This window comes from Neophocaena asiaeorientalis, unplaced genomic scaffold, assembly GCF_003031525.2.
Source record: "Neophocaena asiaeorientalis asiaeorientalis breed wild unplaced genomic scaffold, Neophocaena_asiaeorientalis_V1.1 scaffold478, whole genome shotgun sequence".
Lineage (NCBI taxonomy): Eukaryota > Metazoa > Chordata > Mammalia > Artiodactyla > Phocoenidae > Neophocaena > Neophocaena asiaeorientalis.
In genome coordinates, this window is record NW_020173200.1 from 23,232 (window position 1) to 50,224 (window position 26,993).

Sequence of the window (26,993 nt, forward strand, 5' to 3'; positions counted from 1 at the left end):
GTGTTAGGCTCCCATTGCTCTCTCCCTTTTTAATGCAGTTTCTACCTACATAAAACTCTTCATTCTGGTATGGAGTGGGTACTAGCTCTAGTGGTTTCAGATCTTTATATCTGAACATGCAGACAACATGTTACTGAAATCTGTGGTATTCTTTTTTTTTTTAACATCTTTATTGGAGTATAATTGCTTTACTATGGTGTGTTAGTTTCTGCTTTATAACAAAGTGAATCAGCTATACGTATATATATATATATATATATATATCCCTATATCCCCTCCCTTTGGTGTCTCCCTCCCTCTCACCCTCCCTATCCCACCCCTCTAGGTGGTCACAAAGCACCGAGCTGATCTCTGTGTGCTATGCGGCTGCTTCCCACTACCTATTGGCTTTACATTTGGTAGTGTATATATGTCCATGCCACTCTCTCACTTTGTCCCAGCTTACCCTTTCCCCTCCCTGTGTCCTCAAGTCCATTCTCTAGTAGGTCTGCGTCTTTATTCCCATCCTGCCCCTAGGTTCTTCATGACCATTTTTTTTTCTTTTAGATTCCATATATATGTGTTAGCATATGGTATTTGTTTTTCTCTTTCTGACTTCACTCTGTATGACAGACTCTAGGTCCATCCACCTTACTGCAAATAGCTCAATTTCGTTTCTTTTTATGAAACGGGGAAAACCCTTTTTATGGCTGAGTAATATTCCATTGTATATATGTGCCACATCTTCTTTATCCATTCATCTGTCGATGGACACTTAGGTTGCTTCCATGTCCTGGCTATTGAAAATACAACTGCAATAAACATTGTGGTACATGACTCATTTTGAATTATGGTTTTCTCAGGGTATATGCCTAGTAGTGGGATTGCTGGGTCATATAGTAGTTCTATTTTTAGTTTTTTAAGGAACCTCCATACTGTTCTCCATAGTGGCTATATCAATTTACATTCCCATCTGTGGTATTCTTGACTCCTGGTTATGTTTAGGCATGAGTTATGGGTGGTTTGATTTTCTTTCCTTTTTGATCTGTATGTTTCTGGAGAATTTATGGAAAGATTTTGATTTAGATGGTCACCATTATCCCTGGGAACGTACATTTTTAAATAGCCTATCAAGATGCTTCTAAACAGTGATTCATAAAGTAGGTTGAGATTCTTACGGTACTATGCAGCCACAAAAAGGAATGAGGAACATCTTCATACAACTAAGAAGTCATCTTTAGGATATACTGCTAAATGAAAAAAGTAAGATTGAGGAAAGTATGTATAATATGCTGTCATTTATATAAGAAGACAGGGAATACACCCACACTCACACGGATATATCTGCTTATTTTTTAAAAAATGGAGTATAAACTATTAAATTAAAAGAAAGTGGTTACCCTATAGCAGAAGAAAGGGATAAGGTGAAGGGGATTTCTCTGAATATACTGTTTTATAGATTTCACTTTAAGAATGATTTATATATATATGATGCCAAAGATGGGATAATTCAAGAATCAATAAGGACAGTTAGTGCAAGGAGTGAAACACATCAGTTATATATGAATCTTTGAGTTTATGATACTAAACAACAACAACAATAACACTGCCCATAAATAATTTTGGAGGATGATGGTAATCCAGTTTATTATTTTGAAAATTGGTAAATAAAGAAAAGAATCAAGCATTTAAACTGTCTTTCCTGCATGAACTGTACTTTAGGATAACCAAATAGTTGATGAAAGTTTATTTTAATAGACATGTTCCATTTAATTTATGTGGACTGAATGATAATATTAAAATTTCCCATTTTGCAACCATAATGAAGTGATGGGTCTAAATCAGGGGTCAGCAAACTATAGCCAGAAGGCTGGCCACCTGTTTTTGTAAATAAAGCTTTATTGGAGCACATCCTTGCCCATTTGCTTATGTATCGTCTATGGCTGCTTTCACATTACAAGGACAAAGATGACTAGTTACAACGGAGAAGGTATGGCCCATAAGCATGAAATATTTACTATCTGACTCTTTAAGAAAATCTGTCAACCCCTGCTCTAGACCACAAGCAGTAATGGCTACTACATCATAAAATGAGAGACAACAACCAGACCATATATGCTTCCTAATAAAGACCACCATCTATGAAATATTCTTATGAAAAAATTGAACCTTAACCTGATCAAGCCTCTAGATCTAGTTACCAATTTCTAGGAAGAGAGGACAGAGAAACATGTTAAATGATACCACAGAGATACAATCAGCAAAATCTAATTGTGGGAAAGTTTAAAGACAAATGACTCAGGTTTTTCAACAAATAAATTGCAAGAAAAAATAAGAGAGAGAAGAAGAACCCATAGACTAAAAGAGACTTAAGGGACATATCAACCAACTGCAATATGTTGATTTTATTTGGATCCTGATTCAAAGAAAATGGAATAAAGAGAGAGAGAAAGAGGGAGACAGACAGACAGATAGACAGACAGTAGAGAAAATTTAAACACTGAGTACCTATTCGTTGATATTAAGGAATTATCATTATTTACATGTGATAATGTTATTATGATTATGCTTTTAAAATATTAACTATGAGAGATACATACTAAATATTTAACAATAAAATACTATGTTTAGGCAATCGGGCAGGAGCAGGCAGGGAGTGTGTATAGGTACAAAGAAAACAAGATTGACTATCAAGGATAAGGGATACATGGACATTCACTGTGCTATTTTTCCTACTTTTGTATACATTTGAAAGTTTACATTACAAATAATTTTTTTTAATGGAGGAAAATGTTAAATAACCACCTGGGGAGGTCTTTCAAATGATACTGTCCTCTAATGTTCATTTAATTTAGCACAGCCTCCTGAAGGGAACATAGCCTATAACCCATCTCTCTCTATCCTCTGTTGAGACTCACTGCAATAGTGATTAGTAGTAACTGATGAGATGGGCTAAATCATTCAGGTATATTGAGGCAAAAAAAGGTGAATCTGATCTTGAGGATAAAAATACAGTGGGGTTATTAGTTTAAGTAAAATAATGCATTTTACTTAATAACTGACTCAAAGTGAGAAAATTCCAAGGACCGAGTAAAAATTTAGGGGAAAGGAGATAATGGATCTTTGTAATAGTCATCCTTTCTACTGGGAGATTTTTCTCTCACTTCCTGTTAGGATTTGGTGAAAAGTCTATGGTTTTTTGAGGCAAGTTAAACGTCCAGCTCTCCTTCCATTCTTTTTCTCAGGGTAAAGGGGAAGTGACAAAGAAGGATGAAATGTGTGGTTTCTTGTTAGAAAAAGAAGAGCTTGAGAGAAGCTTGGATATCATAAGTTAATGTAGAATGGATAGGTCCAGATTTTTCAGGTCATTTCATTTTAGGTGGGCCTTTTCTTTTGGACCATATGAAAAAGAAGGGGTAGGCAGAGGACCTTATGTTTTCCTTTAACAGGATGTACAATTTGGGGAAGATAACTAATGGGCTAGGGAGAGCTTGGGTCTAGTTACTCACCCAGCGGAGGCTGCAGCATACCCCCATTCTTCTCACAATTCCCGATAGGCTGGATTTCAGCTGAGTCAACCAGACGCCAGAAGTCATTCTTGTTGTCGCTGCCATCAAGGCGAAGGCGGAGGCGAGCGCCTGTCAGTCCAACTACTGTGGCAATACAGGTAGATGTGGTGTTCCTGGGATCCTGTGCTTCCAATTTCATACTGATCTTGAACTCGTTGCTTGGAGGTGTGTAGGACTGAGGAGAACAAGCCATGGGGATTAGGCAAACTAAGAATAAACGGCATTTTCAGTAAGGATATTAAGAGACGGAACCTGAAAGTTTATGCTTTGGACTCAAACTGGTTACAGCTGGGTCAGGAACAACCCCCTTGAATTATTCCCTAATACTTAGGAAGGGTTTCATACAAAATAAACACTGAAATGTAAAATGAAAGGGAAAAAAATTACTTTCCACTGAAGCATCAAATATTGACTCACCAGTAAGAAAAGGACAAGAATGTCTCAAGTGGCCCTTGCTTAAATGCTGTTTTTCATCCTATCGTCTCCAAATCCTTAACCCTCCAGGTGTTCTTAACATTTTCTTTTTAGAAATCATCCTATTAAACTATCATATCCTTAGTGTCTCTTCATGGAGCATTTCAGTGTATTGGTTTGTATGTCTACCACACAGACTAACCATTGGCAGTTGATTTTTTTTCTTACTTTGACATTAACTTATAAATCAATTCCTATTTTTTAAAACAACTTTTAGTTATAACTGACATACAATAAACTACACACTTTGGTAAGTACCGACATATGTATACACTCATGACACCATATACATCACGTACACCCTGGAAAACATCACCACAATCAAGATAAGGAACATGGACGCACTCTCAAGTCTTGCATATCCTTTTATAATCTCTCTGTCTAGCTCTTCCCAGACCCCTCTTTCCAGGCAAACATTGCTTTACTTTCTATCAGTGTAGGCTGGTTTGCATTTCTAGACTTAAATGGAACCATAGAGAATATACTTTTTGGGGGTCTACTTTCTTCCACTCAGCATTAACTATTCTGATATTCATCCATTTGTTGAATGTATCAATAATTCGTTACTTTTTTGTTAAGACCACATTTTTTTAGAGCAGTTTTAGGTTCAAAACTTAGCAAAATTGAGAGGAAGGTACAGAGCTTTCCCATAAACATCCTGCCGTAACAGGTGCAGAGTCTCCCCTATTATCAACATCCCCTACCACATTTGTTAAAACTGATGAACCGACACTGACACATCATAATCACCCAAAGTCCACAGTTTACATTAGGGTTCTCCCTTGGTGTTGTATATTCTATGAATTTGGTCTAATGGAGACATGTATCCATCATTATAGGATCATACAAAATAGTTTAACTGCACTAAAAATCCTCTGTACTTTGCCTACTCATCCACTCAGTCACTGGCAACAACTGATCTTTTTACTGTCTCCATAGTTTTGCCTTTTCCAGAATGTCATATGGTTGGAATCATACAGTACATAGCTTTTCCAGATTGGCTTCTTTCCCTTAGTAAGCTGCATTTAAGCTTCCTCTATGTCTTTTCATGGCTTGATAGCTCATTTCTTTTTAGGGCTGAATAATATTCCATTGTCTGGCTATACCACAGTTTATTTATCCATTCACCTACTGAAGAACATCTTGGTTGCTTCCAAGTTTTGGCAATTATGAATAAAGCTGCAATAAACATCCATATATATATATATATACACAGGTTTTTGTGTGGACATAAATATTCGACTCCTTTGGGTAAATACCAAGAAATGCAATTGCCAGATTGTACGGTAAGAGTATGTTTAGTTTATATGAGATCACCAAACTGTCTTACAAAATGTCTGCAACATTTTGCATTCCCACAAGCAATGAATGAGAATTCCTATTGCTCCACATCCTTGCCAGAACTTGGTGTTATCAGTGTTCTGGATTTTGGCGTTACAATACGTATGCAGTGGTGTCTCACTGTTGTTTTAATTTGCATTTCTCTGATGACATATGATTTAGAACATCTTTTTTATGCTTTTTTGTCATCTGCCAATCTTCTTTGGTGAGGTGTCTGTTAACATCTTTGGCCCATTTTTTGAGTTATTTTTTTATTTCGAGTTTTTAAGTGTTCTTTGTATATTTTGGATAACAGTCCTTTGTCAGACATGTCTTTTGCAAATATTTTCTCCCAGCCTGTGGCTTGTCTCCTCATTCTCTTGACAGTGTCTTTCATAGCGCAGAAGGTTTTATGTTAATGAAGTCCAGCTTATCAATTATTTTTTCATGAACTGTGCCTTTGGTGTTGTATCTAAAAAGTCATTGCCATAGACAAGGTCATCTTGGTTTTCTCCTATGTTATCTTCTAGGAGCTTTATAGTTTTGTGTTCTACACTTAAGTGTGTGGTCTATTTTGAATTAATTTTTGTGAAGGGTGTAAGATCCATATATAAATTCCCTTTTTTTTTTTTGCATGCAGTTGTCCAGTTGTTAAGACCTTTGTTGAAAGGACAAACTTTGCTCCACTGTATTGGCATTGTTCCTTTGTCAAAGATAGGTTGACTATATTTTTATGAGACTATCTCTGGGCTCTCTATTCTGTTCCGTTTACCTATCTGTTTCTTCTTTTGCTAACACCACATTCCCTTTTTTTTTTGAGAATTTTAAGCCTTTTAATTAAAACATTAGAAAACTTAAATGCATAATAAATACAACAACTATTTGATCATTTAAGGGGGTCTTAATTTCTATCAAAGAGCATTTCTTTAAACACAACTACTAAAATTTGTAGGCAAGGACATGTGTACTCCTTTCTACCCTAACCATCAAATCTGTGATATGTGAATAGGACAGTCTTTGGGAGGGAACATGTGTCAAAGGGAAAAACGCAGCACAGGAAAAACAACAATAAAATAGGTCCAAATAACCTATGTTAGTACAGCTGATACTTTATATTCGTACTACATTTTATAGTTTATGAAGTGTTTTCCATTCATTAGATTATATAATCTTCACAACTCTTTAAGGTAAACTTGTATTGTCCCTGCTGTACCCTTAAGGAAACCACAGCTGGAAAAAATTAAGTAAACTATAGATTATTAAAAGTATTTATAAACAATTATTACTTCAATTATATTGTTAAGAACTGATGTTCTTAAAAGAAAATGCAAGAAGGCCAATGTCTCCTGTCAATCTATGAATTTTCAAAAAAAAAAAACAATTAAACTTTCAGGGATAATAGCCCATTAAGGAAATGGTAAACATGTAGCTACTAATTAGATCTTCCATTGGGATAACTGCTTAATTTTGTTGCACTGGCCAATATATTTGGCTTTTAAAGACAAGTTCTCAAACATAGAAGTCAAAGAAACTCAATTTTCAGTAAACTGGGCTACTAAGATTTTTTTTAAATTAAAATGTTTCCTTCCTATGATATAAAATGAACATTACATTTCTGAAAAGTACGACATTATGAAAAGCCATTTAAAATAGATGACATTCAGAAAGTGAATAAAACTGAGCTTCCTAAGTACTACAGAAAATATGAATTAAAATATAACATGCATTCTGCTCTTTTTTTACTAACATCTATATTGGAGTATAATTGCTTTACAATGGTGTGTTAGTTTCTGCTGTATAACAAAGTGAAGCAGCTATATGTATACTTATATCCCCATATCCCCTCCCTCTTGCATCCCCCTCCCACCCTCCCTATCCCACCCCTCTAGGTAGTCACAAAGCACAGAGCTAATCTCCCTGTGCTATGCGGCTGCTTCCCACTAGCTATATATTTTACATCTGTAGTATATATAAGTCCATGCCACTCTCTCACTTTGTCCCAGCTTACCTTTCCCCCTCCCCATGTCCTTAAGTCCCTTCTCTATGTCTGCATCTTTATTCCTGTCCTGCCCCTACTTTCTTAAGAACCACTTTTTTTATTTTTTAGATTCCATATATATGCACCACATCGTCTTGATTACTATAGCTTTATCAGTAAGTCTTGAAGCTGGGTAGTGTCAGTCCTCTTTGTTCTTCTCCTTCAATACCGTTTTGGCTATTCTACATCTTTTATCTCTCCATGTGACCTTCAGAATCAGTTTGTCAATATCCATAAAATAATGTGCTGGAATTTTGATTTAGGCTTGTATTATGTATATTAACCTTGTATCCTGCAACCTTCTTACAACTGCTTATTACTTCTAGGTGTTTAGCTGTTGTTGTTGTTATTGTTGATTATTTCAGATTTTCTACATAGACAATAATGTCACCTGCAAACAAAGCCAGTTTTATTTTTTCCTTCCCAATCTGTATATCTTTTATTTCCTTTTCTTGTCCTATTGCTACGTTTAGGACTTCCAGTATGATGTTGAAAAGGTGTGGTGAGAGGGAATATTCCTGTTCCTGATTTAGTGGGAAAGCTTCTAGTTTCTCACCATTAAGTATGATGTTGGCTTTAGGTTTTTTGTAGATATGATCACTCAGCATAACTACTCTAATACTCATCCATACTGCTGAAAGTATCAATAATTCATTTCCTTTCACTGCTGAGTAGTATAACATGCTGATGAACATTTGTTGTGTTTCTAGTTTTTAACTATTACAAATAAATCTATGAACATCCATCTATAAATCTTCGTCGGAAATACACTTTCTTTTCTCTTGGGTAAACATCTGAAGGTAGAATGGATGGGTCATATGGTAGGTATTTAACTCATATACCAGAAAATCTACCTTTTTACAGTGTATAATTCAGTGAGTTTCAGTATATCCACAGAGTTGTGCAAATATCACTCCATCTAAATTTGGAACATTTTCATCAATCCCCCCTGAAAGGAACCCCATACCCGTTAGCAGTCTCTCCCCATTCTCCCCTTAACCCAATGCCTGGAAACCACTAATCTACTTTCTGTTTCTGTGGATTTGCCTATTCTGGAGGTTTAATATAAATGAAATTACACAATATGTGAGTGGCTCCGTTCTTCACTTGGCACAATTTTTTCAGGTTGAATCTATGTTGTAGTGTTTATCAGTACTTCATTTATTTTCATTGCTGAATAACATTCCATTGTAATGGATATACTACATTTTTTGCTTATCCATTCATCAGTTCATGGACATTTGGATTGTTTCCTCTTTTTGGCTTTTATATATAATTATGCCACAAACACTTGTGTATCAATTTTTGTGTAATCATATGTTTTTATTTCTCTTGGGTATACACCTAGGAGTGAGACTGCCGGGTCATATGCTAATTCTATGTTTAACATTCTGAATAACTTCCAAACTGTTCTCTAAAGTGGCCACAGAATGTTATAATCTCACCAGCAACATATGAGGGTTCCAATTCTCGATATCCTCATGAACACTTGTATTGTCTGCCTTTTTGATTTCAGCTATTCTAGTATTTGTGAAGTGATATCTCATTGCAGTTTTGATTTACATTCCCCTAAAGACTTATGATATTAAGCATCATTTATGTGTTTATAGGCCATTTGTGTATATTTGGAAAATATCTATTCAAATTCTTTGCCAATTTAAAAATGAAATTGTTTTAACTGTTGAGTTGTTCACCATATCTTCTGGATACAAGTCCCTCATCAGATCCATGATTTGGAAATATTTTCTCCCAAAAGGCAGCTGGGTCTTTTCACTTTATTGATAGTGTCTTGGGAAGCATAAAACCTTTTAATTTTGATAAAATTTGAAGTTCAATCTATCTACAACACTTTTTCTTCTGTTTTATGCTTTTATTGCCATATCAAACCATTGCCTAATCCAAGGTCACGAAGATTACTCCTGTGTTTTCTTCTAAGAGTTTTATAGTTTTAGCTCTTATGACTATCATCCACTTGGGAGTTAATTTTTGTATATGGTGTGGAGATAGGGTCAAACTCCATTCTTTTCTTTGTGGGTATCCAGTTGGTCCTTGCATTTGTTGTTGAAAATCCCACTGAACTGTCTTGGCATCCTTGTTCAAAATCAATTGAACATAAACGTAGGAGTTTATTTCTGGACTCTCAAACCAAATCCACTGATCTATATGTCTACCTTTATGCCAGTACCACACTGTCTTGAATACTGTAGCTTTGTAGTAAGTTTTGAAATCAGGAAATCCTCTACTTTTGTTGCCCTTTTCTGAGATTGTTCTGGCTACTCTGGGTTCTTTGTATTTCTATATGATTTTAGGATCAACTTGTCATTTTCTGCAAAATAGCCAGCTGGGACTTTGATAGGAATTACATCAAATCAATAGATAAATTTGGAGAGTATTACTATCAGTTGTGTGATTTGTCAATATTTTCTCTAAGTATATGGCTTATATTTTCCTTCTCTTACCAGTCTTTTGAAGAGCAGAAACTATTAATTTTGACATTTACTTTACGAATTTGTTTAAATGAATCATGCTTTTAAGGTGTTTTCTGAAGTTTTCTTTATGTAAGTGTTTTGTATGTTTGTTAGTTTATTCCTAAATATTAATTTTTTGTTGCTTTTATAAATGGGAGTCTCTCTTCCATTATATCTTCTATTGAGTTACTTTTAACCATTGAGTAAAATGCTGGCTTTAGTTCTGAGGTATACATATTTTTTCATGTTAAAGATGTATTACTCAGTTCCTAGTTTATTTAGTGTTTTCTTGGTTTGTTTGTTTTGCTCAATAGTGTGTTGAAGTTTTTCTGTCAAATTATTTTCTGAAGTAATTGATCCATTTTACATTTTTACCAGTATTTTATGAAAGTTCCATTTATTCCACATCTTTGCCACTATTAGGTATGGTCAGTCTTTTTTTTTTTATGAGTGATATTTAAACAAATGTATAGAGATATCTCATTGTGATTTTACTTTGTATTTCCCTAATGAAATAATATTGACCATCAATTCACTTATTTGCCACTGATTTATTTTCTTTGGTGTTTGTTCTGGTCTTTCAATCTGGATTGCTTTTATTTCTTTTTTTGGCCTGGTGACATTGGTACTACAGCAATGAACAGAAGTGGTAAGGGCAGACATCCTTATCTTGTTCCTGACCTGAAGGGAAAACATTTACTCTTTCACCATTAAGTATGCTATTACTAGATTTTTCACAGATACCCTTTAAGTTTAGGATTTAGGAAATTCCCTTCTATGTCTTGTTTGTTGAGTTTTTATTAGTAATGGACATTGGATTTTTTAAGATACTTTTTCTGCATCTATTGTGATGATCATAATTCTTCTTCATTAGTGTGTTCATATGGTGCATTATACTGATTGGTTTTTGAATGTTAAATCAACCTTGCATTATAGGAATTAAAACCCACTTGGTCATGAATTATTTTTATATATCGTTGGATTCAATTTCTTAAACTTTTGTATAACTGACTCCCTTTGCTATACACCTGAAACCAACACAACATTGTAAATCAACTATATGCCAATAAAATTGTTTTAAAAAATCAAGATATAGTAGCAGAAAAAGGTAAGGATGTTTGATGGTGAGAGAATAAAAATTGAAACTGAAAAAAATTTTTGTTTAGAATTTTTACATGTATTTTCATATGGGATGTTGCTTTGTAGTTTTCTTTCCTTTCAATGTCTTTGCCTGGTTTTGGTATCAGAGTAATGCTTACCACATAGAATGAGTTGGGAGGTATTCCTTTCTCTTAAACTTTCTGGAAGAGTCTGTGTAGAATCTGCATTACTTTTTCCTTAAATGTTTGGAACAACTCACCAGCAAAGTTATCTAGGCCTGGAATTTTCTGTGTGGGAAAGTTTTTAACTACAAATTCAACTTCTGTAACAGAAATAGTGCTATTCAGATTTTCTATCTTCTTGAGTGAGCTTTGGTAATTTGTGTCATTCATAAGAATTATCTGTTTCATCTAACTTGTCAATTTTTTTTTTTTTTTTCAGTACGCAGCCCTCTCACTGTTGTGGCCTCTCCCATTGTGGAGCACAGGCTCTGGACGCACAGGCTCAGCTGCCATGGCTCATGGGCCCAGCCACTCCGTGGCACGTGGGATCTTCCCGGACCGGGGCACGAACCCGTGTCCCCTGCATCGGCAGGCGGACTCTCAACCACCACGCCACCAGGGAAGCCCTAACTTGTCAAATTTTAAAGGCATAAATTTGTTCCTAATATTCCTTTACTACCCTTCTAATATACGTAGAATTAATACTGATGTTATTTCTTTCAGTTCTGGTATTAGTAATTTGTGTTTTCTTTTATTGATTAAGCTATCTAGAGGTTTATCACTTTTATTGATCATTGCAAAGAACCAGTTTTTGGTTTCAATAATTTTCTCTGTTGTTTTTCTGTTTTTTATTTCATTGACTTATGCTCTAATTTTTATTATTTTCTTGCTCTTTTTAAAAATTATTTTTAGGGCTTCCCTGGTGGCACAGTGGTTGAGAGTCCGCCTGCTGATGCATGGGAAACGGGTTCGTGTCCCGGTCCGGGAAGATCCCACGTGCCGCGGAGCGGCTGGGCCCATGAGCCATGACCGCTTAGCCTGCGCGTCTGGAGCCTGTGCTCCGCAACGGGAGAGGCCACAGCAGTGAGAAGCACGTGTGCTGCAAAAATATATATCTATATATATATTTTTTAAATAATTATTTTTATTACTTTCTCTTTTTTTCCCCTAGTTTTATAAAGTGGAAGGTGAGGTCACTAAATTAAACTTCTCTTCTAATATAGGCGTTTAGTGCTATAAGTTTCCCTCAAAGTACTGCTTTAGCAGTGTCCCAGATTCTGAAATGCTCTGCTTTCGTTTAGTTGAAAATACTTTCTAATGTCCCTTTTTGTGTTTCTAAATATCCATGAGATGTTTAGAAATGTGTTAGTTTCCAAATATTTGGAGATTTTCTAGGTAACTTTCTGCTATTGATTTTTAATTTAATTCCAGTGTAATCAAAGAACATACTTTGTATTACTTAAATCCTTTTAAATTTATCAAGCCTTATTTTATGGTCTAGAATATGGTCTAACCTGGTAAATGCTCTGTACGCACTTGAAAAGAATGTATATTCTGTTACTGGGGAGTGTTCTATATATATCAATTAGGTTAAGTTGGTTGATAGCATTGCTCAAGTCTACTATATACTTGCTGATTTTCTATTTGTTCTTTAATTATAGAGAGCCCTACAGACAAATTTTAGATTTATTTCTCCTTATAGTTCTATCATTTTTTGCTTCGTGTAAGGACTGTGTGACCCCTTTTCATGATGAAATTATTGTATTTATACCTAATAATATCCTTTGCCTCTGGAATATACTCTGACATCAATATGCCATTTCAGTCTTATTATGGCTTAATGTCAGCATGGTAAAATTTTCCATTCTTTTACTTTTAAACTATTTGTGTCTTTACATTTAAAGCATAATTTCTTGCAGGCAGTATATAACTGGGTCTTACTTTTTAGCCAATGTGACAATCTCAGCTTGTTAACTGGGCCATTTAGACCATTTATCGTTAGATTATTGATATGGCTGGACTTAAATCCACCATTTTGCTATTTGTTTTCTATTATTTTAGTGGTTGCTTTGGGGTTTAGAGTAAACATATTTAAATTAGCAGTCTATCTTCAAGTAATTTTATACTACTTCATGCATAAGAATTTTATAATAGTATACTTAAGATTTCTCCCCTCTTGGCTTTTATGCTATTGTTATTATACATTTTATTAATACATGTTATCACCTCTACAACACAATGTTATTATCATTGTTTATACAGTCAATTATCTTTACAGAGACTTAATAAGAACATCTTAAGTATTTACCCTTGTAATTACAATTTCTAGTGACTTTCATTCCTTTGTGTAGATCTGTAATTCTACCTGATAACATTTTCCTTCTGCAGGATGGACTTCGTTTAACATTTCTTATAGTGAGTCTGCTAGTGATGAGTTCCTTCAGTTTTTGTGTGTCTGAAAGTGTCTCTATTTGGCTTTCTTTTTTGGAAGATATTTTTGCTGGATATAGAATTCTGGGTTGACAGTTTTTCTTCTGACACTTTGAAGACATTACTCAACTTTCTTCTTGTTTGCATTGTTTGTGACAAGAAAATATAATGTCATTCTTATCTTGGTTCCCCTGTATATAAGGTGTCTTTTTTCCTCTGGCTGCCTTTAAGATGTTCTCTATCCCTAGTTTTGATAATTTATGACATGCCTTAGTATAGTTTTCTTCTTGTTTCTTTTTGTAGGGGATCATTTAACTTCTTGAATCTGTGGATTTACAGTTTTCCTCAATTGTGGAAAAATTTTTTGCCCTTTTATATTCAAGTACTTTTTCAGTCCCCCATCTCTTCTCTCCTTTGGGCACTCCAATTACATGGTCTATGAAGTTATCCCATGCCTCACTGACCTCTTTTTCATCTTTTTAAAATTCTTTTTTCTCTTTGTGTTTCATTTTGGATATCTTCTATTGCTAAGTTTTCACATTTATTAATCTTGTTTTCTACCATTAACTGTTTCCCATCTAATGTATTTTTTCATTTTGCACATAGTGGTTCAATGTGAGTCTTTTTATATCTTCCATGTCTCTGCTTAACTTTCAACCATATGGAACACAATTAAAATAATTGTTTTAATGTTTTTATCTGCTATTCTAAGATTTGTATAGGTTCTGCTTCAATTGATTGACTATTCTGTTCATTAGTTATGCTTTCCTGCCTCCTTACATGCCTGATTATCTCTGACTGGATGCCAGACACTGTGACTTTTACCTGTTAGGTGCTGGATATTTTTGCATTCCCTTCTTGTGCTGTGTTCCTAGATGCAGTTACGTTACTTGGAAATAATTTGATCATTTTGAGTCTTGCTTTTAGTTTGTTAGGCAGGTTCAGAGCATGCTAATCCTGAGGTTAATCATTCCCAACTACTGAGCAGGATCTTCCCAAGTATTCCACCCAATGTCACATGAATTATGAGATTTTCCAGTCTAGCTGGTGGGATCAGGTACTATTCCCAGTCCTGTGTGAACACCAGGCTCTATCCTTTTACTATCCTTCTAATCCTTTCAGACGGTTTTTCCGTTGGCTTGGATGCTCACATGCATATACTGAACAACGGTACTTCGATGGACACTTGAAGGGGGGTTTCCACAGTTTTATTTCTGTGCAGCTTTCTCCTCTCTGGTACTGTGTTCTGAAAATTCTAGTCTCCCTGGGCTCTCAGTTCCATCTCCTAAACTTAGGGAATCTCCCAGGCTCAACCTGGGTTCCCCTTCCCTGGGCCATGGTCTCAAAACTATCTTAAGGCACTAAATATAAGGGGGATCAACTCATTTGTTTTCCATCTCTCAGAGATCACTGTGCTTGGCTGCCTGATCTTCAGTAACTTGAAAACCATTATTTAATATATTTTGCCTTTTTAAATCATTTCAGGTGGGAGTATGAATTTAGTCCCTGTTATTTAAAATGAGCAAAAGTCTTAAATTTGTATTTTTATTTATTTTATTTAGAGCATAGACAAAATTAAAATTCAAAGTGAAACATTGACAGTTTGTGGAAATAACAATTGAATACTAAAGGGAGGGAGATATAAACAACTTCCTGATGCGTAGCTCTATTTAGCAACAGTACACTTCTTTGTTTACTAGCCTATCACGTACTGATATAGTCAACATCATCTGTACATTGTATGGGGCACTTAATCCTATGTAGGAAGCTCTGAATGTCCTCTGATGAGGTCCTAACACACTCCCCCATGGGATTCAGTGCCAGTATCCTTATGGAAAGATGAGACTGTGGCAGGGGAGTTGAATACAGAGATAAGAATACTGCTCCACTTTCAAGAACTGTCTAAGGGCCATAACTCTGTTTCCTATCTGCCTGAACTAACAGCTGCAGTAAATATTAGTGACTGTTTTCAGTAACACAGAATAGCCTCAAGGAGGTGAAGAGATGGAGAAGGTGCTACTTGGGATGAAGTTGGGGAGAATGTCTAAAACTCACAGTGAGTTTTGAGTCTTGAGTTGTATTCTTCCCATAGAATTTTATTCTGGGGACTTCAGGTGAGAAGCCCAAGGGCTCCCACCTCATGTTTTGCTTGTTTAAGGACCAGAAAAGACTACTTGCCTCCCACCTACTAAAGATGTTGAGAATCAATTACCTGCTTGAAGCAATGGACAGGCGCTGGGACTGAACATGTTTCTTTTAGGTATTTGTCCCAGGTAAAATGACCTGTAAAGGAAATAGAAATCTCTATCACAGTCAACCTCCTAAAAAATGCTTTCAGGTTGTAACCTACACTAAACATTAGGCTATTTTCAGACTCGTCTGGAGCGTAAGAAAACTTATTTTGCCCTGTTTGGGCTCAAAGGAGTATTAAGGGGAAGAATCAAGGTGACCTGAGTGGATCATTTTAGATCAATGTTTTTAAATCACAGTCTAAGATGACCTGAGGTGTTTTTCATGTTAGTCCCTAAAGTGATCCATAATGCTAGAGCAAGTCACACCAGTGTCTCAAAGAAGTATCCAGGAAGCTCATGGAAAACAGAAGAGGCAGAAAGTGGGCGAGGAGATTCCTTCTGAACAATCTGACTCCTGTCAAGGCTCCTTATTGCCATCAAATGATTGCTTTTAACACCTAATGTGGCTGAATCCTACCATCTCAGATCAGAAAGAATAAAGAAGAGACTATCTTGAGACATTGGGTAAGACGAGTTGTCGAGGGCAGGAAAAGCCAGAATGAGTGAGATTATACTTGAATCCTCACTCTAAAAACTGTTTCTCTCTCACCCACCCTTAACCCATTCCTATCCCTGCCACTGTCGCATTGCTCTGAGGTGCAAAATGACAAAGATCTGTTAATTTAGAGAAAAGTAGATACTCAGAAGCATTTCTGATGACAGTAACTAAGAATAAGTTGGGAAATTTACAGAATCTTTTAGCCTCTTGAAGTGGCCTTAGGGCCTCTCAAAGTTTGAGGAACACTGTGCTAGAGAAACAATCTTTAAGGTGACACTTATTGGGGTCAGGGAAAACATTTTAAGGGATAGGCTATTAAAGACATATCTTACTGGACCACAAAAGATTACCAAGTTCTTTATTAAAGGTTAAATCAATTACGAATCTCCCTCTAATACCCACCTAGAGGTGACCCCATGATGGAGCAGGGAAGGTCCCAGAGACTCTCACAAGCTAAAACACTGTAGCAAACCAGCATTTCTTGAAGCTTCCTCTGCAGTGGAGCAGCACAGGGCCCCTTTGGGCCATGCAAAAAGCACTAGATGCTGGGAATAAAAACGAGTCACTGAATGATGAAATCTAAATCACTGCAAAGATGATGCCAAGACTTTATACTCTATTGACTTTATAGCTTCTGTTTTAAAACTGGTTCCTTTCCCACCATCCTAACCAAGTCAAATAGATTTGGCCAGAAATCACAGTCAGTTCTGAACTATTTCATGCACTCGCCAATGATTAATCATCTTGAATAGACAGTTAGCCCATAGGGTAAATGAGATGGGTATTTCCTGGAGTCAAGATTAAAGAGCTTATCAGAATTTAATAAAGCGTTTGCTCTTAGCTGAGATGGCTCTAAAGCAAAGACTGAATACTTTCCTCACTATTGGCTGTTAGAAAAAGAAAACATTGAAAATTATTTTTCCATTCTTACAAATAAATAAGTCAAATAGTAAGTCTTGGGTTTGACTAGACTGTAGCTCTTGAACTCTGGCATCTATAGCAGCACTGCCCACTAAAACCTTCTGTGATAATAGAAATTCTGTATCTGTGCTGACCAATAAGGTAGCCACTAGACACATGTCACTACTGAACACTTGAATTGTGGCTAGTGTGAGTGAGGAATTAAATTTTAAATGTTATTTAATTTTAACCAATTTAAATTTAAATACCTACATGTGGGTAACAGCTACTGCATAAGGAAAGTGCAGGAAGAGGTTTGTTCAGTCCTGGGTTGCTTGTATAAGTTTGCGTTCTGACCAAAAGCATCCAAAAGACTTTGGCTTTAGGAATTAGAGCAGCAGCAGGATACCAAAATAATTAGGGTATGAATTATAGTTCTCTATTACACATATCAATTATGGTAACCAATACCTATTATATAGGTAAGAAATATCACATCTTCTACCATTTAGGGAGCACCCTATTACCAACAGAATGAAAAGGAATCTCTTTGTTAAAAGCAGTTCACCCACTGTTGAGGGTTCACTTGCTTGAACCATACCTAGATTAGTATTTTTCTTAAATTTGACTGCTTAGGCTATTTATAGCTTAGTCCCTTATTATCAGGTAAATTGCCAGATAATTTTTATTGACTCAATAAGAATATCTGAGCACCTATTATACTGTCCCATAATGAAGCCAAACATCATGTCTACCACATCACCAAGCACTAAAATATCACAAAAGAAATAGGACAGGCAATAAAATATAGATCAGGGCTTAGCAAACTTTCTTTAAAGGGCAGACAGAAAAAATTTTATGCTTTTTGGGCCATTCAGTCTCTGTCACAAATACTCAACCTGTACGTTGCAGCATGAAAACAGCCATAGACAAAATGTAATTGAATGAGCATGACTGCGTTCCACTAAAACTTTATTTATAAAAACTAGCAGTGGGTTGCATTTGGCCCCCAAACAGTTGTTTGCCGACCCCTAAGATATAACATTGATTCTCAAATGCTACTTACCATCAAAATCTCCTAAATAATTTTTCTTTAAATACAGTTCTGAGACCCATCTGCAGAGGTCCTCATTCAGTAGTCTCTGAGTGTGGTCTGAGAATCTGTATTTTCAAAGGCTCCCTACGTAGTACTGATTAACTTCTATGCCTAGAAACTAATAGCGTAATTGAAAGAATGATATTGAGAGTCAGAAGATGCTGGTTAAAGTCTTGTTTCTATAACTAACCATCTTGAATAAATTACTTAATCCTTCCAAGCATCAGTTTACTCATCTGAAAGACAGAGACAATATCCCACAAGATTGTACACACACTCATTCATTCAATAAATATTTATTAAACTCCTTCTAAGTGCAAAAGCTTAGTTAAATGTTAAATGTTAGGGGAACAAGGTAGACATGGTTCCGAAATTCATGGAGGCTGCAGTTTAGAGATAAACAGTAGTATTAAATAAATAATAACACAAAGAATCTGGCACAATTATGATAATTTAAGTTAATGAGGTAGTACAGGTTGCCCTGAGAATGCAGAACAGGGAAATCTAATCCATACTTGGGTCAAGGATTATTGTGAAGATTACCATTATTAACTGATATTTTATAATTTACAGAGTGATTTCAATTATTCATTCAACTGATGTTTGAGTATCCTCTATGTGCCAGACACTTTTTCTAAGTGCTAGGATAAGGCAGGAGGTCCCTACCCTCATGGAATTTACATTCTGGTGCATGATGAGGCACAATTAATACACAAACAACTAAATAAGGTAATAAGTGATAAGTACTTGAAGGAAATAAAATAATGTGATGTGACAGATAGAGACTGGGAACCCTCTTAGGTGGTGAAGTTATGGACAGATGCTCTACACAGGAAACATCTGAGCTGACACCTTACAGATGAGAGAAAGCCAGTCATCTCATCTGTATTGCTGAATAATGCTTATGAAAGTGTTTTATAAACTATAACAAACATACCACATGATAGTTACATTTATTATTAGGAAATAAGATCCCTGCCCTGAGGAGACTTACAAGCTGCATAGAAGTACATTAAAAAATTAGAAGTCCCCTAAAATGTAAAGCACAAGAGATCCACCAGCTGAACGCATTAATCCCTTTCTCTAATATTCATTCATTCAACATATGTTTATTATGCAACTACTACTATATGCCAAGCCCAGTTCTAGGCACAGGTGATACAGCGAAGAACAAAACAGCCAAAATCTCTGCCCACATGGAGCTTACATTGTAAGGGGGAAGAGAGACAATAAATAAATAAACAAATAAATACAATTCAATTGGTCCAGAAGGTAACAGGGACACCAGATAACAACTGTACAGTTTCTGGCCCTTTTCAAATAAAGAATAAATAAAGCAAGGTAAGAGGGAAAAAGAGAGTGTGTGTGCTGTTTTAAGCAGGATGGTCAAGAAAGGCATCTTGATGAGGTGATATAAAAGCTGAGATGTGAATGGTCCCTCTAGCCTCTGCTTAAATAATTTCAATAATGAGAAACTCATTATTTGGCTATGGTTCAATAGCACAAATGGATAGATTTTTAACCGTTAGAATCAGCCAAAGTCTGCCATCTTCTAACCTTTACCCACTGGTCCTAGACATAATATATCTAATCCCCTAAATATGTCCCAAATCCCTCAACTTTTCCTAATTTAACATGGTTATGTCAGGCACCTCCATTCATGCTGGCTATTGTTCTGTCCACATTCCTCTACAAGAACTCTACTTTGTTCCACCTAAAGTGTGGAACCCAAATTCTTAAGAGCAGTAAAGACAATCATAGTCTTTAGATCAGAAATTGGACTCCAAGATTACTGCCTGAAAAGTGGTCCATTGTTTATGTGCACCATAATTTACATAACAAAAGTATTTGTTAAACACTATTGATGGTCATTTAAGTGTTTTCTAATTTTTTTGGTTTTGTTTTGTTTTTTTGTTTTTGCCGTATGTTGCGGAGCACAGGCTCCGGACGCACAGGCTCAGCGGCCATGGCTCACGGGCCCAGCCGCTCCGCGGCATGTGGGATCTTCCCAGACCGGGGCACGAACCCGTGTCCCCTGCATCGGCAGGCGGACTCTCAACCACTGCGCCACCAGGGAAGCCCCACTGTTTTCTAATTTTTGATGTGCATCTTTGTGTACATATTGTTAACATCTTTAAGATTATGTCCTTAGGGCAAATTCCTAAGAGTGGGATTAATGGTCAAAGAGTATGCATATTTTATGTTTTGATACAACAGAATTCCTACCAATAGTGCATCAGAGTATGTTTCTTATATCCTTGCTAAAACTGTTTTAACAATTTCTATAATTTTGATAATCTTATCAGTGCAAAAACCAAACACTGTTACACTTATATTTGCAATTCTTTGACTACTAATACAGTTGAAGATCTTTTTAGCCTTATTAGTTTATATTCTGTTTTTGCCATTCTTCACTGAGGTATTCTTTTGTTTTCTCACAGATTCTAAAAGTTCTTTGTAGATTGAAGATATATTAGTCCTTTGTCATATATGTTGAAGACACTTGTCTCAGTCTGATAGGATTTGCCTTTAAATTTCTCAGTCTTTTATTTTATGACTTCTTGATTTCATATCATGCTTTCCTCACTTCAGTATTATAAAAATAGTAACCCATGTTTTCTTCTAGGATTTCTAAAGTTTCATTTTTTTACATTTAAATGTTTGATCTATTTGGAATTTATTTTGTGAGACAAATGAGGCAAAGATACAGCTTTCCTTTTCACTTTTGTTCAATAAATGTGCTTCAAATTCACTTATTGAACAAATCATTTTCTCCCCATGGATTTGAAATGTCACCTTGATTATACATTAATTTCTTATATACACTTGGATCTATTTCTAGACTCTGTATTCTGTTCCTCTCATCAGTTACTCTCTTCCAGCACCAGGAGCACTTTGTTTCATATAATTTTACAATCAATTTAAATAGAGCAAGTCCTTTTCATAACCCTCAACCCCTAGGTTTTCTTGGCACTTTCAAATGATTACTTAGTTTTGGCATAACCAGCACTAATAAAACCCAGTTATTCTAAAATGTCCAAAGCTAAGTTTATAAGATATACAGAAGTTCATCCTTAAAACACGGTCCATAGGCCTTTTAGTTCAATAGCTTGACGTTTTTCAATGGATCATCTAAAGATAAAACAGCAAGCCAAAAAAAGAATTTTTACTTTACCTGTCTTCCCAAAACAAATCCCACCATTCCCAATCTTCTATAACATCCTATTCACACCTTTATTTCCATACTCTCTATATCATATTATCATAATTATTTATGTAAGGTCTTTATGGATTGAGGATATCTTTTATGAACTTCAAAAAATCTTCACTGTTTAACCCAGTGCCTGAAACTTAATAGAGGCACCATAAAAGTTTGAAAAGTGAGTGAATGAAAAGAAGCAAACCAGTAATAGTCCTACTCTTTTCTGGACTAGTAACATCACATCACACCTGGGAAATTAAATGTTCTGGGAGCTATACTTTGAGAGGGATAGAACAAAGCAAAGCCTAAATGGTGACCTAAGTGATGAAGAGACACAAAACCATGTCACATGAGGACCAGCTGAAGGAATAATGAACATTTAGCGTGAATAAGAAAGCAAAGTCTCAGAGCCATTTCTTCATCCATCCATCCAACAAATATTTATATTGTGTATCAAAGCACTGTGCTGGAGATACAACCATGATCAAAATACTGTTCTTGCCCTCACAGAGCTTCAATCTATTGAGGGATAGAGATTAAACAGCCGACTGTAATAAACTGGGATAAGTGCTACCCTTGGAGATGGAGTGTGCTATAGGAGGGTTTGTGGAAGGATTCCCACAGGAAGTAACTGCTAAGCTTCTGGTTATAGTGTAAAAGGATATGCAGGGAGTCAGCCAAAGAGAGAGGGAATTCTTTTGTTGTTGTCGTTTCAGACAGAGAGAAAAGCATGTATGGAGGCCCAGAAGTGAGAAGCAGTTCTAAACCTGAATCTTTTGGTATGGCTACTGGGTAGATAAAGACAGTTTAGAAAAGAGGTTGTCGATAAGAGCAGTGTTCAGGTTTCGGAGAGTCTCATATACCACACTACTGAGAAGAGGAAGCACAAAAGGGTCTGTGGGAGGAGTCACTCTGTCTGCAGTGTGAAGAATGGATTTGAGGAGGGTAAGGCTGCAGGCAGAAGACTAGTTAGGAAGATTTTCTAATAATCTAGGTATGAGGTGATGGTTGCTTGAACTAGGAAAAGTAACAGAGTGGCAGTGAGAAAGCAGTCCTTAGAGCTGCTTTCAAATATCTAGAGGCCGGTGAGTGAAAAACCGGCTAAACCTATACCGTAAGGCTCTAAAAGTTATAGGAAGGACTAATAGAATTGACAAAGAAACAGATTTTGGCCCAATAAATATTTGTCTAAATACGAAGTGAGTTGCTTGGGGAGTTTAAGACAAGACATTTTACAAGAAATACAAAATGCTGGATTTTGAAATGTTGAGTCAAGTTGGATTATTTTAAGGCCTCTTCCAAACTCTGAGACTCTAAAAATCTACTGAATTTTCTTTCAGTTTGGTATTTGGGACTACCCTCTATGCTTGATGGACAAAATGAAATATGCAAGATTAATTTACCAGAGGCTGTGCCTGGCTGTGCTACCTCTACTCTCACAAGGAGAAACATACTTTCAAATTTTAGTATCACTTTATGTACTTCATGTTGAATTGAGTATCCACTTTGCACAATTCCCTGTCAACAGAACAGGCTGTTCACAGCACACCTTAAATGTCACTGAACTGGAACTGCTACTATCCTTCACATTAGCAACAAACCCCAAAACAGCAGCAGCTATCACTGAGTGCCTTCTGTTTGCCCGCACCATGCCATACTATGTTCACTATTTCCCCTGTTAAGTATAACCTGAAAAGTAGGTTTAAGTAAGATGGGTTTTATTTAGGCTCAGAAAGGTTAAGCATTTTTCCTGAAGTCACAAAACTGGTAAGTGGGGAAAAGGAATTTGAACCAAGGCCTGTCTGATTCTTCTGTCCATGCTTTTTACCACACACCAGTACCTTAGAAAGCTTGAGGAAAGTTTTAAGGAATTATAAAAAGTGACTATCATTTATTGTTTATCAAGTGTCAGGCCCTTTACCTGCATTATTTCATTTCATTCATTTCTTCAGCTCATATTCATAGAATGCTTCACTTCAAAGAATGTCACAAGATTTGACTTAAAGTCTGAGGATAGTCGCTGAACAAATGAAAATAATAATCCTCCAAAGTTGAAAAGTATTTGAGAGTTTTTAAGATGTTTTCACATCCATTAGCTCATGTAATCTTCTTAACAACCCTGTGAAGTAGGTAGAATGGGATTATTATCCCCATTTACAAATCAGAAAACCACGGATTAGTGTCACAAAGTTACTAAGTGGCAAAGTTGGCTTTCCTTGTCTAGTGTTCTACTACTTTATGTTACCTTCTTTGTCAGTGGGCAATGAAAGTAATATGTTACTGGAAGAGAAGGAAAGAGGGAGCAAACAGAAAATGATAATAATAGGGCTGAACACAGGAAGTTGTAATAACAAAATATAAAACAATACTTCAACAAAAGTTAATGAAGGTCTCAGGATATTAATATTTAAGGAACATGCAGAATTTTAAAGGACTCTAAGAAGTTAAGACTGACATTTATATAGGAACCCTGAAAGCTGATTGAGAAATATTAACATTAGTTTCATTTCTAAAATCCTAGTGCGGAAGTACACTATTCAGGGATGAAAACCAAATGCAGTATCAGTCTGACTCCTGTTGTTTGATATTTTAATATTTCAGTTTTTATGTAGTTAAAAAATTTAGAAAATCTTTAGGTTTAATTTCAGTTCAATATATCTCATGAATAATTTCTTTTGGGAAAATCCCAACAAATTCTGATTTATGGACAATGGGGGTTTGTTTTGGCTCTGGATTTACTAAATTAAGAAGTAACTTCCAGTTTGGTTCAGTTCCCATTCCTTCTTGTACTCATGTAATTAACCACCTCTCTCCCTTTTTGTTAGCGTGGTCTGTGGCCTCCTGATAAGGAGAGTTTGCCATGACAGCAAAGATGAATTATGTGGGCTCATTAGGCAGACAAGAGCACAGGATTCACTAGTTCATGAGACAGAGACACATGGAATTCTTTACCTAGTTACAATCTAATCCCTGGCTTAGTAATTCCCCATATTTAACAGAAACACACACAAAAATATCTTACCTAGCTCCAGGATGTCAGTAGCTTCTATTAAAGAAAAAAATGTTACAGCATAAGTCATCATGACAAACACACCAAAATGACAGAACAGTGAAGTTCTGGGGTAAAATGAGGGCTTGAGAGTTTGTGTAGTTCAACTCTCTCATTTTAAAAGATACTCAGTTCATTACTAGTAGTTATGGAAGTACACCACCCAATTCTGCCTTACTCTTAAAAACGATGGAAATCCAGAGAGGATAAATAACTGTTCTTAAAGCTATGAAGCTAATTTGAGATTGCCTGGACTCAGAATCTAAATTTCCTGATTTCACGCTCAACACAAAGCATATTGCGTTTGACAGGTACCTCTACAAACTATATTTGCTTTAACCAGTGAGTCCTTGGTACACTCAGACCTCTAAAAACAAAGGTTTTATGGTAAGAGATGTCAAATTAAATTTTTCCATGCTAAATAGATTTATTCTTACCTTGATATTGGGATGCTGACTCTGATAGGTGACCATATTTATGTTTTCTAACATCATTCCAGTCTATTACTGCAGGAAGAGAGAAAACAGTCATGTAGAAAGAAAGTACAAGATTCAATACTTCTCCAATTCAGCAGTATGTTGCAATAGTCTTTGATAAAATAATCAACTTCTGAGATTCTAGTCTGAGGAAATAATCCAAAATACAGAAAGAGGTTTTATTTAAAAAGCTTTAATATTGTTTATAATAACAAAAAAATTGGGGTGGAGGGGGCACCTAAGTGTTCAAAACAGAAGACTGATTAGGATACTGCAATACATGTGTCACTTGACAAAGTATTTTGCAGCTGTTACATTTTTACAAAGCCTAAACAATAAAATGGGAAAATGTTTAAGTTATAACATTATCTGGTAAAATATGGGATCAAAAATTATATTCAAGGAATAATCACAATTACGTAAAAAACTGAAACCAGAGAACGCCTATGTTACGGACTGAATTGTGTCCCCCCCAAAATTCATTTTGAAGTCCTCATCCCTCAGTACCTCAGAACGTGACTGTATTTGGAGGTAGGGTCTATAAAGAAGTAATTAAGTTAAAATGAGATCTAAATTTAGGGTGGGCCCTAATCCAATATGACTGGTGTCCTCATAAGAAGAGGAAATTTGGACAGAGACAATGATAGAGAAAAGACTATGTGAAGACATAGGGAGAAGACAGACATTTACAAGCCGAGGAGAAAAAACCAACCCTGCTGAACCTTATCTTGGACTTGTAGCATCCAGAACTTTAAGAAAATAAATTTCTGTTGTTTAAATGACCCAATCTGTAGCCTTTGTTATGGAAGGTCTAGCAAACTTAACACAACCCTAAAAAGTTATCGCCAGGAAAAAAAAACAGAAGTAAACACAGCAAATATAAACAAATGGTTATCTTTGGATGGTGGTACTGTTTTTCTCCCCTTTCTAACCTCAAATATTTTCAAATTTTCTATACAGAGTATATATTACTTCTATAATGGAAATACCTTTTCCTTGTTTGAAAATTTAGATTCACCTACTGACCCCACCACTTTCTCACCATTATTACCCATCATGTTTTCACTTCTCTTCTTACCCAGCTCAGTTTCCATGGTTCCTCACTAAAATCACTCCATGGCAAATACTCTTAACTCCTTGCCACCTCTTTTTTTTTTTTGTGAAACTTGCCTAGTAAAGCCTCAACCCTAACTCTGGTTAAAACCACTTATCCACCTATATCATGCCTAGTCCAATAGCTCATGAGTGCTAAAGAAAAACAAGTGCAAGCTTACTGGTCTCACCTTAAACTCATGGCTACAATTCTCAAATGCTACTTACTTAACACTGTCCAGAAATCAAGCCACACTTCCCTAATATGTTTGCTTTTCTCCTTTCCAAAAAAATAAATTCATATATTTTTCTCTCTCCTCATACTACAAATATTCCCTCCTTCACCTTCACTCTTAGGAGATGACGTTAATTCAGCGTTCATTGAGAAAACAAAAATAATAGATGAGAACCTTCTATATGCCACTCATTTCAGGAAGATTCAGACTTGATCTTGTTTAGTGGCATATCCCCAAAGCATAGTATAGAAGCAGGTGCTCAGTTAATATCTGGTGAAGGAATAAATCTACTTATTCATCATTCTTTCTGATTTTTCTTCTGCTGCTGTGGATGAAGCGTCTCTGTTTTTAATCAACAGTCCACCCTACAATTTTTCTCCAGATCCCATTTCCTCTCATCCTCTTAAGGACTTTGCAAGTATTTCACTTCTAACAGAGTATTTGCATAAGTATTCTTACTGCTCCATCATCTCCTATCAAAACAAACACACAAAAACCCCAAACAAACATGCTCTCGCCCAACCTTCTCTTAATTCCACTTATATGCTTCCTGCTATATCTTTCAATTTCTCTGCTCTCCTTCATGGGAAATTAAGAGTCGTCTTAAAGGCAATAAGTTATTGCCTCCTCACTTACTCACATTATGTCCTCATTCAAATAGGGTTTTACTGCTCACCACTCCACTGTGCTTTCTTCCAAATTCATATTTCCAGCACTGGCCTCTTCTTGGAATTCTACGCTTACATATATGTACAACTACCTTTAGGCCAC

The 26,993-nt window shown here is 35.9% G+C and overlaps 1 protein-coding gene across 1 annotated transcript in view; it reads right to left on the bottom strand.

Moving 5' to 3' along the window:
* Positions 1-26,993, bottom strand: part of LOC112399545 (polycomb protein SCMH1-like) — a gene marked incomplete at its 3' end in the record, with an annotated part of 97,389 nt that overhangs the window by 16,729 nt on the left and 53,667 nt on the right. The window contains exons 3-6 of the mRNA XM_024744767.1: positions 24,856-24,924; positions 24,392-24,415; positions 15,594-15,664; positions 3,489-3,723 (exon numbers count right to left, since the gene is read on the bottom strand). Of these exons, the coding sequence (XP_024600535.1) occupies positions 3,489-3,723; positions 15,594-15,664; positions 24,392-24,415; positions 24,856-24,924 (399 nt within the window). The remainder of the gene's footprint in view (positions 1-3,488; positions 3,724-15,593; positions 15,665-24,391; positions 24,416-24,855; positions 24,925-26,993) is intronic.